This window comes from Helicoverpa armigera, chromosome 24 (assembly GCF_030705265.1).
Source record: "Helicoverpa armigera isolate CAAS_96S chromosome 24, ASM3070526v1, whole genome shotgun sequence".
NCBI classification, from domain to species: Eukaryota; Metazoa; Arthropoda; class Insecta; order Lepidoptera; family Noctuidae; genus Helicoverpa; species Helicoverpa armigera.
This window is the reverse complement of record NC_087143.1, coordinates 3,261,555-3,274,354: the sequence shown is the minus strand read 5'-3', so window position 1 is coordinate 3,274,354 and position 12,800 is coordinate 3,261,555. Positions and strand designations below refer to the sequence as shown.

Genomic DNA, 12,800 nt, shown 5'->3' with positions numbered 1-12,800 from the left:
ATACATAATAATATCTTAAATGAGCAATCAAAATGCAAATATCACTGTAACCAATGATGACACACAACATGAAGAAGATACGCAACCTGGTGGAAATCCTAATTCGGTAATGAACACAGATGAATATGCTATTGACGAAAACAATGATAATATGGGTCCCGAAGAAAAAGGAATCCGATATCGGAAAAGCAACGAATCACAAAGAGAAATCAATGACGATGCGTATGGATTTAAAGTTAAACATAAAAAAGATCACAAGGACAGTGTTGGTGCTTATTTAATATCTGAATTCAGTGGTCTTAAGGCACAAAGCGAAGTCAAACACGACGGAACAGACAAATTACCGAAATATAAAGAAATTGATATGACAGGATTCATTCATAAATATATCGATGAAAGAAAAAGAGAAGAAGGAAACAAACCATACGTTTTTTTAAAAGATGTCGTATGGGTTCAGTTTATGGGTAGTGAAACTATGCCAGAAAACAAAGTTCTCATGACCTACGAACCAGAAACACGTAACTATACTGTTAAAGGAATGTTCGTTAGGCTACTGTTCATGCATTTCTTTACGTTCGCTATTGCAACGTTTTTTTTTATCTAGTAAGTTTCTCCGAAATAATTCACTATAGCCACCACTAGCCGTTTTGCTGCAGTTACACCCGCGTCTTGTGGGAACTACTGGCCGCAGCGGAATAAAATATAGCCTATGGCACTCAACATTGTAGCTATCTATGAGTGGAAGAATTTTGAAAATCCTACCAGTGATTCCAAAAATTACCCCCAACATACAATCTTACAATTTTATATATTTTAGATTTTATATATTTTAGTACAGATGTCGACGAAAGCATACTATGCTTCAAAAGTCACGCTAATTTAATCAAAATTGGACCATTCGTTTGAGTGTAGAGAAACACCAAACATACATTCACGCTTTGTTATCTACCTGTCCAAATAATATTAACTTCCGTGGCTTCACCCCTGTCCCGAGGGATCTTCTCTCCGTACCCGGATCTTTAGTACATAGTTATTCTCATGTATAAGCTATATTATATTAAACATCCGTTCAGTACTTGATGCCTGAAAGAGTATCCTAACATCTTTCCAAAATTTCACATTTCTAATATTATGTAGTGCTAGCTTCTGCCAGCGGTTTCACCCGCATCCCGTGGAAACCTCTGCACGAACCCGGATAAAAAGTAGCCTATAGCCTTCCTCGATAGATGGGCTATCTAACACTGAAAGAATTTTTCAAATCGGACCAGTAGTTCTTGAGATTAGCGCGTTCAAACAAATAAACAAACTCTTCAGCTTTATAATATTAGTATAGATAATGTGTTAAGTGTGACTACAGTTGGTACGATGTATTTTCCATTATCATTTTCAGTGATATCAGAGAAGGGTTGATTCTTTATGGCCACTTGATCTGCTTGCCTTTCCTGTAAGTACTGTTAGATTTTCAATTGATGATATCCCAAAGCTGGTTGCACTGTGGACATAGACACAGACCTGTCGAACTGATTGGAGAAGGTACTACCAATAGAAATTCTCCACTCAAGGATAATACTGATATGAAACAAGATTTTGTAATAACTAAATTATATTGGTTGTCCTTTTCCGCTCTTCTTCATTTCATCTTCAACTTCTCCGTTACACTCTCAATCATCAACATCATCATCATCAGCCTATCGTAGTCCACTGCTGGACATAGGCCTCTCCAAGTGCACGCCACTGAGATCGATTTTCACGCTCTCAATGCTTCAACGCAAATAGTCAAAACATGCAAATTACTTGAGCTGTTTTGATGTACGAAACATAAAGTCAGTTTATTCGTAATTTTAATATTTTCTTCTTTCAGTGCGATATTCGTTTCTTTAGTTGTTGTGACTGCCTGTTTTCGCATATGTCGAAACGCTTGCTGCACTTGCATGGCTGGTACTTTTGCCGTAAGCAGTATTTTATTCATTTATTTATCGTATAATTACATTTTTAAATATTAATTATAAAAATTAACATAAAAAAGAATATAATGTCCCACCGGCATGGAAACATGCTAAAGGCGGTACCCAACTGGGCCAAGGACCGCCGGGGCTGCGGGATTGTTCGAAAGAGTTACCTCGGTCCTGTTACATAAAAGGCCTACGGAGGAACTCGATGGATTTTAGTAAGCAAGAGTCTGACACACCCTCACCGCTGCTAACCCACAGTGGGAGGGGTCATTTGATGATTGATTTTTGCCATCATTCAAAAAACCTACCGGCGGTCAGCGCTCCGTAACGAGAATCTCTATAGGTGTAACAACTATAGGCCCAATGCAATGGCAATGTAAAATTCGCTACTAGAGACTGCACAATACACAGTCAGAACTTAAACAAAACACCGTTGCGAGTACGCCAGACATCATGAATTGTATGTAATACATAGCTGACCTCAGTATAGCAATGTTTATCAGACTTGAACTGTAATGGGAATTTTAATAATATTTTATTTTCAGGTTTTGTTCCTGTCCTTTTTTTATAGCGCTCTTGGAGGATATTTGGGAAAAAGAATATTTATATTCAATAATGTTGCTTTGTTTATTTCGGATATATTTCTTATATTCATTTTGTGTGGAGAAGTGAGTACATACTATTTGTGTAAATTAATTACCCAGCTAAAAAAGAAGTGGGGCTAGCGACCGACTGGTGGCGGTATTACCACCTCGCTACATCAAGTAGGATATTGAATACCTAGCACAAAGATGGGCAGCAGCATCTCCGAAGCTTAAAAATCCCACTCTGTGCTCGCTCACAGGCATACCCAGCGCGGTAAGTATGGCCAAATCTCCCAACTTGGAGAAGGCCTTTGCCACCAGTGGACGTTTTGGCTGCGACGATCCAATAGGAGTTTTAAGTTCGTTAGTTACAGCCTATTTATCGTCCCATTGCTAAGCACAGGCCTCCTCTCACATGAAGAAAGATTGAGCGTTATTCACCACGCTTGCTCAATGCGGGTTGGTGATTTCAGACTATATATAAGGTGTAAAAAAATTAACCTAATGAAATTACAGGAAATATTCGGAGTAACAAATAAAAAATGACTGTATATTTTAGTGTTTCTAAATAACAATCCGTTCCCAAGATATTCAATACTTTAAACTACGCGAAAAATTTGAATATGCGCGCTGTACATTGTGTCGGGCGCCGCTCGCGCCGCCCGCTTTGTAGGCATGAACGAGAGTAGTGGCGCGGCCGCGCGCACTGTTCATTCTCCCCTGCGATACCGCCGTTTTGTTAACAGCTGATTCAATTTTTCTGCCTGACTGTTTATTGAATTTAATTGCAATTGTTAATTTTAATACTCGTATTGATAAATAATTATTAATTGTTTAAATTAAGTTTACGGTACGGTCAAAAGTGAATTATTCAATTTACAATTATTTTTAAACCATTTCATAGAAGTAGGTATAAATTCTTACCTTATTTACAAAAGATGCTGGAAGTGTCCACCATTTTGACCAATGCACAAGTGGGCACGACGTATCACATTGTTTTTTACCGCGATTAATGTGTCTCTGTCACTTTTAACCACGTTAAATGCACTCACTATGCGGGTTTTTAATTCGTCCACATTTCGAATATTGTTACCACTGTGTCCATACACTAAGTCTTTTACACGGCCCCAGAGATAGAAATCTAGGGGTGTAAGGTCGGGCGATCGAGGAGGCCAAGCAATAGGTCCTCCACGGCCTATCCAGTGGTTAGGATAGGTAGCGTCGAGGTACGAACGAACTCTTCCTCCGAGCCTTTTTCCCAAACTATGTTGGGGTCGGCTTCCAGTCTAACCGGATGTAGCTGAGTACTAGTGCTTTACAAGGAGCGACTGCCCTATCTGACCCCCTCAACCCAGTTACCCGGGCAACCCAATATCCCTTGGTTAGACTGGTGTCAGACTTACTGGCTTCTGACTACCCGTAACGACTGCCAAGGATGTTCAATGACAGCCGGGACCTACAGTTTAACGTGCCATCCGAAACACAGTCATTGGTGTCTAAGATATACTTAGAAAGTACATACAAACTTAGAAAAGTTGCATTGGTACTTGCCTGACCTGGAATCGAACCCGCGCCCTCATACTCGAGAGGTTGGTTCTTTGCCCTTTAGGCCACCACGACTTTTTACGAACGAGGTACGAACGAACTGCTCGGTGATAATGTGCAGGAGCTCCGTCTTGCTGGAAAAAATGGTGCCTTGTTTCGGCAAGAGACACATCTTCCAACATGTCTTGCACAGACTGAAGCAATCCTAAATATGTTTCACCGTTTAGGCGTTCTAGGAAGATAGGTCCGAGTACCGTCTGCCCTATGATTCCAGCCCATACATTCACTGAGAACCGGTGCTGAAAATGGTCTGGAACCACAGCGTGCGGCTTTTCGTACGACCACCACTGAGCATTGTGGATGTTGAATAAGCCCACTCTACTAAACGTGGACTCGTCCGTCCATAAAATGTTCCTGCTAGGTTCTTCCACCAACCACCTACAAAATGCCAGCCTCGGTTCAAAATCTGTAGGTATCAGTTCCTGTACTCTTAAGAAGTGGTATGGATGTTGGCCTTCTTCACGTAAAATGTGCCAGGCAGTAGGTGACTTATGCCTAAGTCCCGACCTGTGTCACGTGTGCTCGCGTGTGGGTTATCACAGAAGTACCTAGTCCAGTACTCGTTCTTCAAGGTCACTAGCGATGCGTGGCCTCCCGGTATCGGCTTGATGAGGTCGAAACTGTCCGTTGTCGAGTAAGCGCTGGTACACTCCCAGGATTGTTTGAATCGCAGGCACTCGTCGCTGGTTACCGTACAATTCACGGTACCGGTTACGTGCTGCGGTCAAACTTTCACCGGTCACAACATAGCACACTATCATGTCTAAATACTCGCGATTTGAGTACGTAAACGGCATTTTAGATATTTTACACGGAATTGTGTGAGCGCGAGAGTAACGGCACAACACACCCTTCTAACGCGACCGATAACGGACGACTGCGGAGGGCGTGCGGGCGGCCGGCGCAGCGGCAACTTTAGGTAGACAGCGTGGCGCCGATCCGCGAGCGCAGCCCTGAGTACAGCGCGCATACAAAAATTACCCTACATTATTTTTTTTCTAAAAAAAAAAAAACAAAAGTGCTCCGATTCTCAATTTTTTTTTTACTATATTAGTTTTTTGATTACGAATACGTAAATAATAACGTAATAATAAATTTGAACATTACTTTTTTTACACCTTATATCTAAGGCGGCCAACTTTGCGAAAACTGAATGCGGGACTTAACCTTTCGTGAAAAGGGGGGTGAGGGGGCATTGAAAAATGATCGGACGGAACTGATAAAATAAAAATACTAAATACTAAATAACTGCTATAATTTAACCTATCAATATCGTGTCACAGCGTGCACTAATGTCTTATTTTCAAAATCATTAGGCCTCACGAGTTCAGTAGAAATAAAGAGAACGAGATTATATTATAGGTAATCTGTGTTTCTGCACTGTTGAGCGCGCGCGCAGGTGGGTGGTGTGTAGAAGCGTGGTAGAAAAATAGGGATGCGGGACATGCGGGACGCATACAACCATTTGCGGGACTATTTTACTAATAATTTCAAAACGGGATTTCGTCAAGCATTGCGGGACGGTCCCGCAGAATGCGGGACGGTTGGCCGCCTTAAATAGTCCAGGTTTGCTCGAGATGTTTTCCTTCTCCTTTCTATCAGCCATTGGCGTCTAAGATAGACAGTACATAATAGACAGTCAGAACACAAAAACCCACTCATAGTACATAATAGACAGTCAGAACACAAAAACCCACTCACACATGCGAGGTTGGTGCTTTACCCACTAAGCCACCACGACTCTAAAAGGGATTCTAAATTTCTCTCTCTTCTATTCTATTAATTCTTTGTTTCAGTTCGACTTCACCACTAAGGGGGCGTATGTTTTAGCGATAGGATCAGTATTAGCAGGACTATTACTTTGCATCCCGGTAATGGAGTTCGGAGCCCAAAATAACGTATACTATTGGGCCTCCGACGAATTTCCTCAAGAGAATGTCTTCTCCTACCTTATTACTGTTATTTTCTCGGTTATTACAGCCATGGTACGTACAATCCTATAGTACTTAACGCTATAGGCTAAGTCCTATTCATGGTAAACACCATTGCACAATGTAGTTCTGAGAAAACTCCTGCATGACTTGAAATCTTATTTGCGACCTTCCAAATTTTTATTTAAAATTCTCGGTACCTAATATGAATGTAAATTTAATCAACTTTATATTTGCATTTTACTTAAAAACTATTCAATTAAACAAACCTAAAACTAAAAGCCATCAAAAAATTCGTCCCCATCGCTGTCGACTGGGAGCGTGCCCAAGAGGCTGGCAGCATTACCTCGTTGGATCGCCCTGCTTATCCTTTGTCCGAAGTGATAGCCAAAGTCACGAAAAATTATTCTAAAAATAATTTCAGGTTGAAATAGCTGAATTACAACTCTTACTCAGCGGCGACTGGGTGGAACTTGGTGAGAGCGATTATTCGTTTGGTGCATACCTCATGTTTGTGTCTCTGGTCGACTATCCCATTCGATTCAGTAGGAAGAAAGGCTGGCTCGACAGTTGTAACCCAAATGCAGGCGATGATGATGAAGAATGATTGTGAAGGCAAGATAAGTAATCTAAAGATTGCTTACTATTCTCGGTCTTAGCCGAAGTAGCAGAAGAGGGTGATGCTTTTTAATATTATATACCTAGTTTTCATTGAAGATAAGTTTAATGAAAGATATTAATTTACACATTTTTATTAACTAGGAATGAAATAAATATAAAATATTGACGTATTTTTTATTATTTTACAAGACGAGATAGCCGTGATTACTTTTCTAAAATAGTAAACTTCAACCAACTAAGTAGAAGTACATGTAACGTCAGTTCTCAATCAACAAACAATAGAATCCAAAAGAATATGTTACAAACTTTAAATAGTAAAAAAAAGCTATAAAACTGACAAAATACAAGTTCAAAAAACGATATTTTGAATTTCACATCTACATATAATATTAAAAAAACCCTTACTACACTGTTGTTTGCAATCTATTTTTAGAGTGCAGTTGTCCAAAGTTGGTACAAAATGAGTATAGAAACCAACCTGCCCCAAATATAACATCTGACGGGACCCAAGGATTCATCTGTATGGCACACGTATTACCCGATAATCTCTTCTTATTTTCCATCATACATACATATAATATTAATAACCTGACGTAAATTATACAAAAATAAAGAAATATTAAAAACCCCATCTATAAAATTTTGCTGTTCCAAAGCTAAACTAGCAAGTTCTTCTGAAATATGTCATGAATTATCAACTATGCCTAATATCTGTACCAAGCGCAGGAATATATCGACTATAGACGTATAGAGCATGAAAGCGCCCAAAGCGTAGTCATCTTCACTCAACTCCACTGTTCTGCCTCCGAGTATCATTTGCAGTTCCATGATTAGTATCTGGAAAATATCAAAACTCCATCATTTGCCTTTTCACAACTATTTTGCCTCGTTGGTCTAGTGGTCTAAAGCGTGACTGCTACGATTGAAGTCTCGGGTTCGATTCCCGGGTCAGACCGAAATCGCATCCGCCGGGGCTGCGGGATTGTTCAAAAGTGTCACCGCGGCCCTGTTACATAAAAGGCCTGCGAAGGAATACGATGGATTTTTAGTCAGTAAAAGTCTGACATTCCCTCATCGCTGTTACCCCACAGCGGGAGGTGTCATTTGATGATAATCTTTCACAAGAAGCCCGTAGTCTGTAAGTTGGTGAGTGATTCACTCGTGCATCGGAGAGTACGTTAATGTTGGTCCTGCGTCTGATCTCTCTTCGGTCGTGTCGGATTGCCGTCGGCTATGAGAGCCCATCGGGCTATGAGAGTGAAGGAATAGTGAGTGCACCTATGTCTGCGCATATACTTGTGTAGTTGTGTACTATAATATGTATGTGCTGCGCAGCTGGCTGATCTTCTATATGAGAAGTTTTATTTTGGGACATTCAGTCGTTCTGGTAGCAGTTGAGTAACTTTTCTGTGCATAGAACACCTGACTATCTGACTGGGTTGAGGCCTGTTGCCCAAGCCAATGGAGACCTTTCTGATACTGGTTGTCAGACTTCACGGCTATCGAGTGTCAAAGAGGTATAAGTTGTAACCTACAGACAAGACTCATGCCACTAGACTTCAGTGACAAAAAAGCGTTTTACAAAAAAAAATGTCAGGGAATCGGGTCGAAACGCCAAAGAAACGAAAAAGTGAAATACTGTTACAGCCTTTTTTTTATCGTCCCACTGCTGGGCTGCGGCCTCCTCTTACACGGAGAAGGATTGAGCATTAATCACCACGCTCAATGCGGGTTGGTGATTTCAGACTTTATAGTCCAGGTTTCTTCAAGATGTTTTCCTTCACCTAATAAAAAATAAATCGAATGAAAAATAATAACTTACCACAACATTCAAAAGAGTGCCAATGATGAGTATAGCCAATACCAGAGGCGTGAACCTGGTACCTGTCACTAACATCGTGATACTTATTATCATAACTATAACGCCGAATGCCACAGATATCACAATCACATATAACAAAAATCTTGTGAAGTCAAACTGTAGACAAAATATATTATTGAGAAAATGTAAAATAAAAGTCACAAAGAATATATTAAATGGCTGATTTAAATAAAACTAGGTATTACGAATATATTAATATTATTTAATCAGTCTGCTTTTTGTGACCATGGATGCTGTAAAGGATCCGAAACGTCAAGCTTAAATAATATTAAAATAACCGCGATAAAATCCGTAAAAGTAGTTTTATTTAAATGTGTAATATTAGCGTAAGTGTCAGAAATCATTATGTTAAATTGTTGATTTTCTTTAGAAATTTTAAAAAGCTGTTAATGATGGAGAATGAGTAAAGATATAAGATGAGCAAAGATGCCATTAAGCGGGTAGTCCCGGCGCCTTTTTCTAGGGAGAATAACGGTATTAGTGACCAAAACACTCAATTACAAGTCGTTCGTACACTCAGTTACAAGAAAGCGTATGAGAGCGCAGCTAGTAACGTTCCTCGTCTTCCGAACACCCGCATTTCATCGACTCTACTCTTTTAGAAGATTTTCTGTTATGACATCTCCGCTCTTCAATTATTCTGCATGATACAAATACAATAAAATCGAAGGAGATATAGTTATCGGCACGAATCTTGAGCTCTGACCTTCAAGTGAAGTGAGACGCGGGGGCGCGCTAAAGCGGTGATTAGCCCGCAGTGCATCGCGTCATAGCCGTCACTTGGGATTGGTTCTTTGCTAATAGATCATTTCTGCGCAGATGTAGGTCAGAGCTCAAGATTCGTGCCGATAACTATATTAATATTGCAATACTTACTCTTGTGCATGCCAAACATACGCACACGATAACGGTCACTATCGTAGCCAACAAGGCCAGCAATACGATCTGGGTTCTGTATCTTATAGTAACGTATGCCGCTATGAGACTCATGAAACTAACCTGAAAATTGGACAAAAGTTTACAGAGCCATTTTGAAAAGGTCTGTTACTGTTACAGCCTTTTTATCGTCCCACTGCTAGGCACAGGCCTCCTCTCACATGGAGAGAGTTGAGCATTAATCACCACGCTTGTTCAATGCGGGTTGGTGATTTCAGACTATATAGTCCAGGTTTCCTCAAGATGTTTTCCTTCACCTTTTTATCAGCCATTGGTGTCCAAGATTGGTGAAAAGGTCTATTTATTCGTGAAACAAAATGTTCCTTATGGTAGAAATTCGTTATGTGAACGCATACAATTTTCCTAAAATCTTTGCTTTGATGAGAGGTAACGTGCGCATATGTGCGGTCGGCGGCTAAGTAGCCCAGTTACAGCATCGTAATTCAACTAACAAGAGCATGGCGATCTTCACACTGCCCCGCATCATGCTGCATATTGCGTGTCGACGCACCTACGCGCGTTCCTGCGGGAGTCCAGATCTGCATCATCGTGCGGGTTTTTTGCGCACTCACGCGCGTAGGTGCGTCTTGTAGATTCACGCGCGGGGGTGCATGTTTCTCCGCGTGTATGCGCGTGATCCACACGAACGCGCGTGGATGCATTTTCCGTGTGTTGGACTGTGCGTGTTTTCCATACAAACAGAGATATTAACAAACAACGGAAGAACACGCATCCACGCGCTACGCTGCATCATGCGGGGCAGTGTGAGAATCACCTAACGTACATGACACGCATGCAGTCAGACTAACATAACAGATAGGATGAGTTTTCAAATATTTAATTAAATTTACTAATTTTTTAATCGGACAACTAAAAAATTCAGATGGTTAGGAACAATAACAATATCTATCTTAACCTACTGTTAGTATACACACTATCATAATTTTAAAATGAATAGCATTTATAGTTATCGGCACGGATATTGAGCTCTCGGCGGAAGAGTGTGGATCGCTTTGCGCACTGTACACATAAGGCAATAAACCAATAAATCGCTTCTGCGCAGGTGAAGGTCAGGGCTCAATATCTGTGCCGATGATTATAGCAAGGAAGATGACCAAGCACATATTTTATGAATTCCCATTAAATGGCATAAAATATGAGAAAACTTACCGCAAGAAATAAACAAACAAAATTACAAGGCGGCACTCTCGTACATTGACTGCACATCATAGCGTAATTTAGGCTTAACATACCTACCCTGAAATAAAAACTTCTTTCAGTTGATAATTGATATATCTTTAAATTCAAAGCTCAATAAATTGATACTGGGTTTTTACGTTGTTTAGAAGAGAGTAATAACTTTAATCTTAGGAAAATACCATGCAGCTAATTGAAGAAAAAAATGGAATTATTAATTATTATAAACTGACTTCCGCGAATGTTTTCAACTATCTCTGAGAACTAACATAAACCCTATTTTATAAATGGGTCTATCCGATACTGAAAGATTTTTTCAAAGTTCTTGAGATTACATACTCATTCAAGTGATATAGATATACTTACATTCCAATAATCATAAAAAACATCCCATAACGGATATATAATCGCTTTGCATCCCTGAAAATAATTAATGAATTAATATACGTCGAGTCATTTAAACTCTCACTACCGCGGTTCATAAAGCTGGGTACTCACTTAGCAGTGTAGCACGTAGCATATCAGATACGGTATCAAGTGAGTACGTAGGCACGAGCCAGCTGCAAGCCGCTCGCGCGTGGAGCGCTGTAAGCTCGCAGTGACCCGCCGAGTGGCGGTTTCACTGCGAACACAAAGGCGGCTCGCAGTGTGCTCGTGAGGACCGTGGACGAGCCGTACCCACTTGCAGGTTGATACCGTATCTGATACATTACGTGCTACACTTCTGAGTACCCAGCTTTTGATACAAGCCACAAAAGCAAACAGACGGTCAGCAGATGGAAGTCTTACAGCCAGTTTCTTCATCAAAAGTAAAAGTCAAAGTAATCTATTATGACATTACTTTGGCTTTTACTTTTGATGAAGAAACTAGCTGTTACTAATGTAAGACTTCGTAGGCCATCTGTCGTAGATCAATTAGGGATATAATTTTTTCATTAGCTCTAATTTCATCGCAAAACAACGGTTAGATAGGTAAAGATATCCACAGTAAGGCTAATACTCACGTCAGGTATACGAAAGCAACAAAACCAGCAGTTAGGATCAACATAAACAGTACTATAGAAAAAACTATCCGGACGAAAAAGTTTCTATCCGGGTCATAGTCCAAAGGGATACCGTCCATTGGTATCTGATTGCCTTGAGCAACTGGAAACAACATAAAAGTGATCTTAGATTCATAGAAGAATGATCCTCATCCACATATTAAATAGATCTACATTATATGTATAATTGAGCATGTAGGTACATATTGGTGCTGCTCCTAATCTCTCTCCGGTGGTGTCGGATTGCCGTCCCATCAGGCTATGAGAGTGAAGGAATAGTGAGCGCACCTTTGTCTGCGCAAATGCGTATGTACTATAACATGGCCTGCGGAGCTGTGTGAACTCCTTATATGAGAACAGCCGACATCGTCACAGCCGTGGCCGACAATCGGTTAGGAGCCAATTTAATGACAAATATTTAAAACTTGGCAATACACCATAATCTTAAGTATGTATGTTACTGTAAAATCCCGAACTATGGTAAATCCTAAGTTTTTCCAATAAAACCTAAGATATCGTATCTTTATAATAAATCATATCTTTATAATAAATTCTTACATTTACCAACTCATGTCGGTAAATCCTAAGACTTATACTCAAATCTTAAGATTAACCGTTGTTCGAGGTTTTACAGTAACATGTATACTAAATTACTGCCTATATAACTGGTTCTAATTCATAACTTACAATTGAACTGCACCCAGTAATGAGGAGGCTTAACAACTGGTTGTTTGCCCGTTAACTGTCCTTGAGCCATCTCTTTCGAAATATTTACATCAAGGATTGTCATTTTATCCACATTGATGACTTTATCATTGGCTCCGTGCTCTTGCCTCGCGTTATCATCATTTATAACTTCACCAAGTTCCACAGTAGTCAATTTGTTATCTACAGTTTCAGTTTTGGTGGTTTTGTCTTCATTTTCGGAAGCATGGCTTTCTTTGCTGGATGTGTTACTGCTCATTTATGATTCATCAATTTATCATGTCGCTTCGATTTATCAATTCTTATACAAAATATTGAAAATAGTGTTGAAATATTTTGAAAAG

At 40.0% G+C, this 12,800-nt stretch overlaps 2 protein-coding genes across 2 annotated transcripts; one reads left to right on the top strand and one right to left on the bottom strand.

Moving 5' to 3' along the window:
• Positions 1 to 1,869: 1,869 nt before the first annotated feature.
• On the top strand, positions 1,870 to 6,682 carry LOC110377289 (uncharacterized). Its single transcript, XM_064041319.1, has 4 exons — positions 1,870 to 1,949; positions 2,498 to 2,620; positions 5,938 to 6,126; positions 6,497 to 6,682. Exons 1-4 carry the CDS (start codon positions 1,932 to 1,934, stop codon positions 6,677 to 6,679), a joined length of 513 nt encoding a protein of 170 aa, XP_063897389.1. The 5' UTR covers positions 1,870 to 1,931; the 3' UTR covers positions 6,680 to 6,682.
• A 397-nt stretch (positions 6,683 to 7,079) lies between these two features.
• On the bottom strand, positions 7,080 to 12,715 carry LOC110377280 (uncharacterized). Its single transcript, XM_049850354.2, has 7 exons — positions 12,439 to 12,715; positions 11,713 to 11,854; positions 11,075 to 11,128; positions 10,682 to 10,769; positions 9,452 to 9,574; positions 8,516 to 8,671; positions 7,080 to 7,530 (listed from the first exon to the last, which is right to left on the bottom strand). The coding sequence occupies exons 1-7, from the start codon at positions 12,713 to 12,715 to the stop codon at positions 7,378 to 7,380; spliced, it is 993 nt and encodes a 330-aa protein (XP_049706311.2). The 3' UTR covers positions 7,080 to 7,377.
• Positions 12,716 to 12,800: the final 85 nt, after the last annotated feature.

What these genes read in the sequence shown, in the direction of transcription:
- LOC110377289 (XM_064041319.1), top strand. An exon ending in TATTCATTTTGTGTGGAGAA is followed by an intron (nt 2,621 to 5,937) that starts GTGAGTACATAC and finishes TCTTTGTTTCAG; the next exon opens with TTCGACTTCACCACTAAGGG. An exon ending in TCTCGGTTATTACAGCCATG is followed by an intron (nt 6,127 to 6,496) that starts GTACGTACAATC and finishes AAATAATTTCAG; the next exon opens with GTTGAAATAGCTGAATTACA.
- LOC110377280 (XM_049850354.2), bottom strand. Translation starts at nt 12,715, where the DNA reads ATGAGCAGTAACACATCCAGCAAAGAAAGCCATGCTTCCGAAAATGAA. An exon ending in TTGTTTGTTTATTTCTTGCG is followed by an intron (nt 9,575 to 10,681) that starts GTAAGTTTTCTC and finishes TCCAATTTTCAG; the next exon opens with GTTAGTTTCATGAGTCTCAT. An exon ending in GCACTCTTTTGAATGTTGTG is followed by an intron (nt 7,531 to 8,515) that starts GTAAGTTATTAT and finishes GATATTTTCCAG; the next exon opens with ATACTAATCATGGAACTGCA.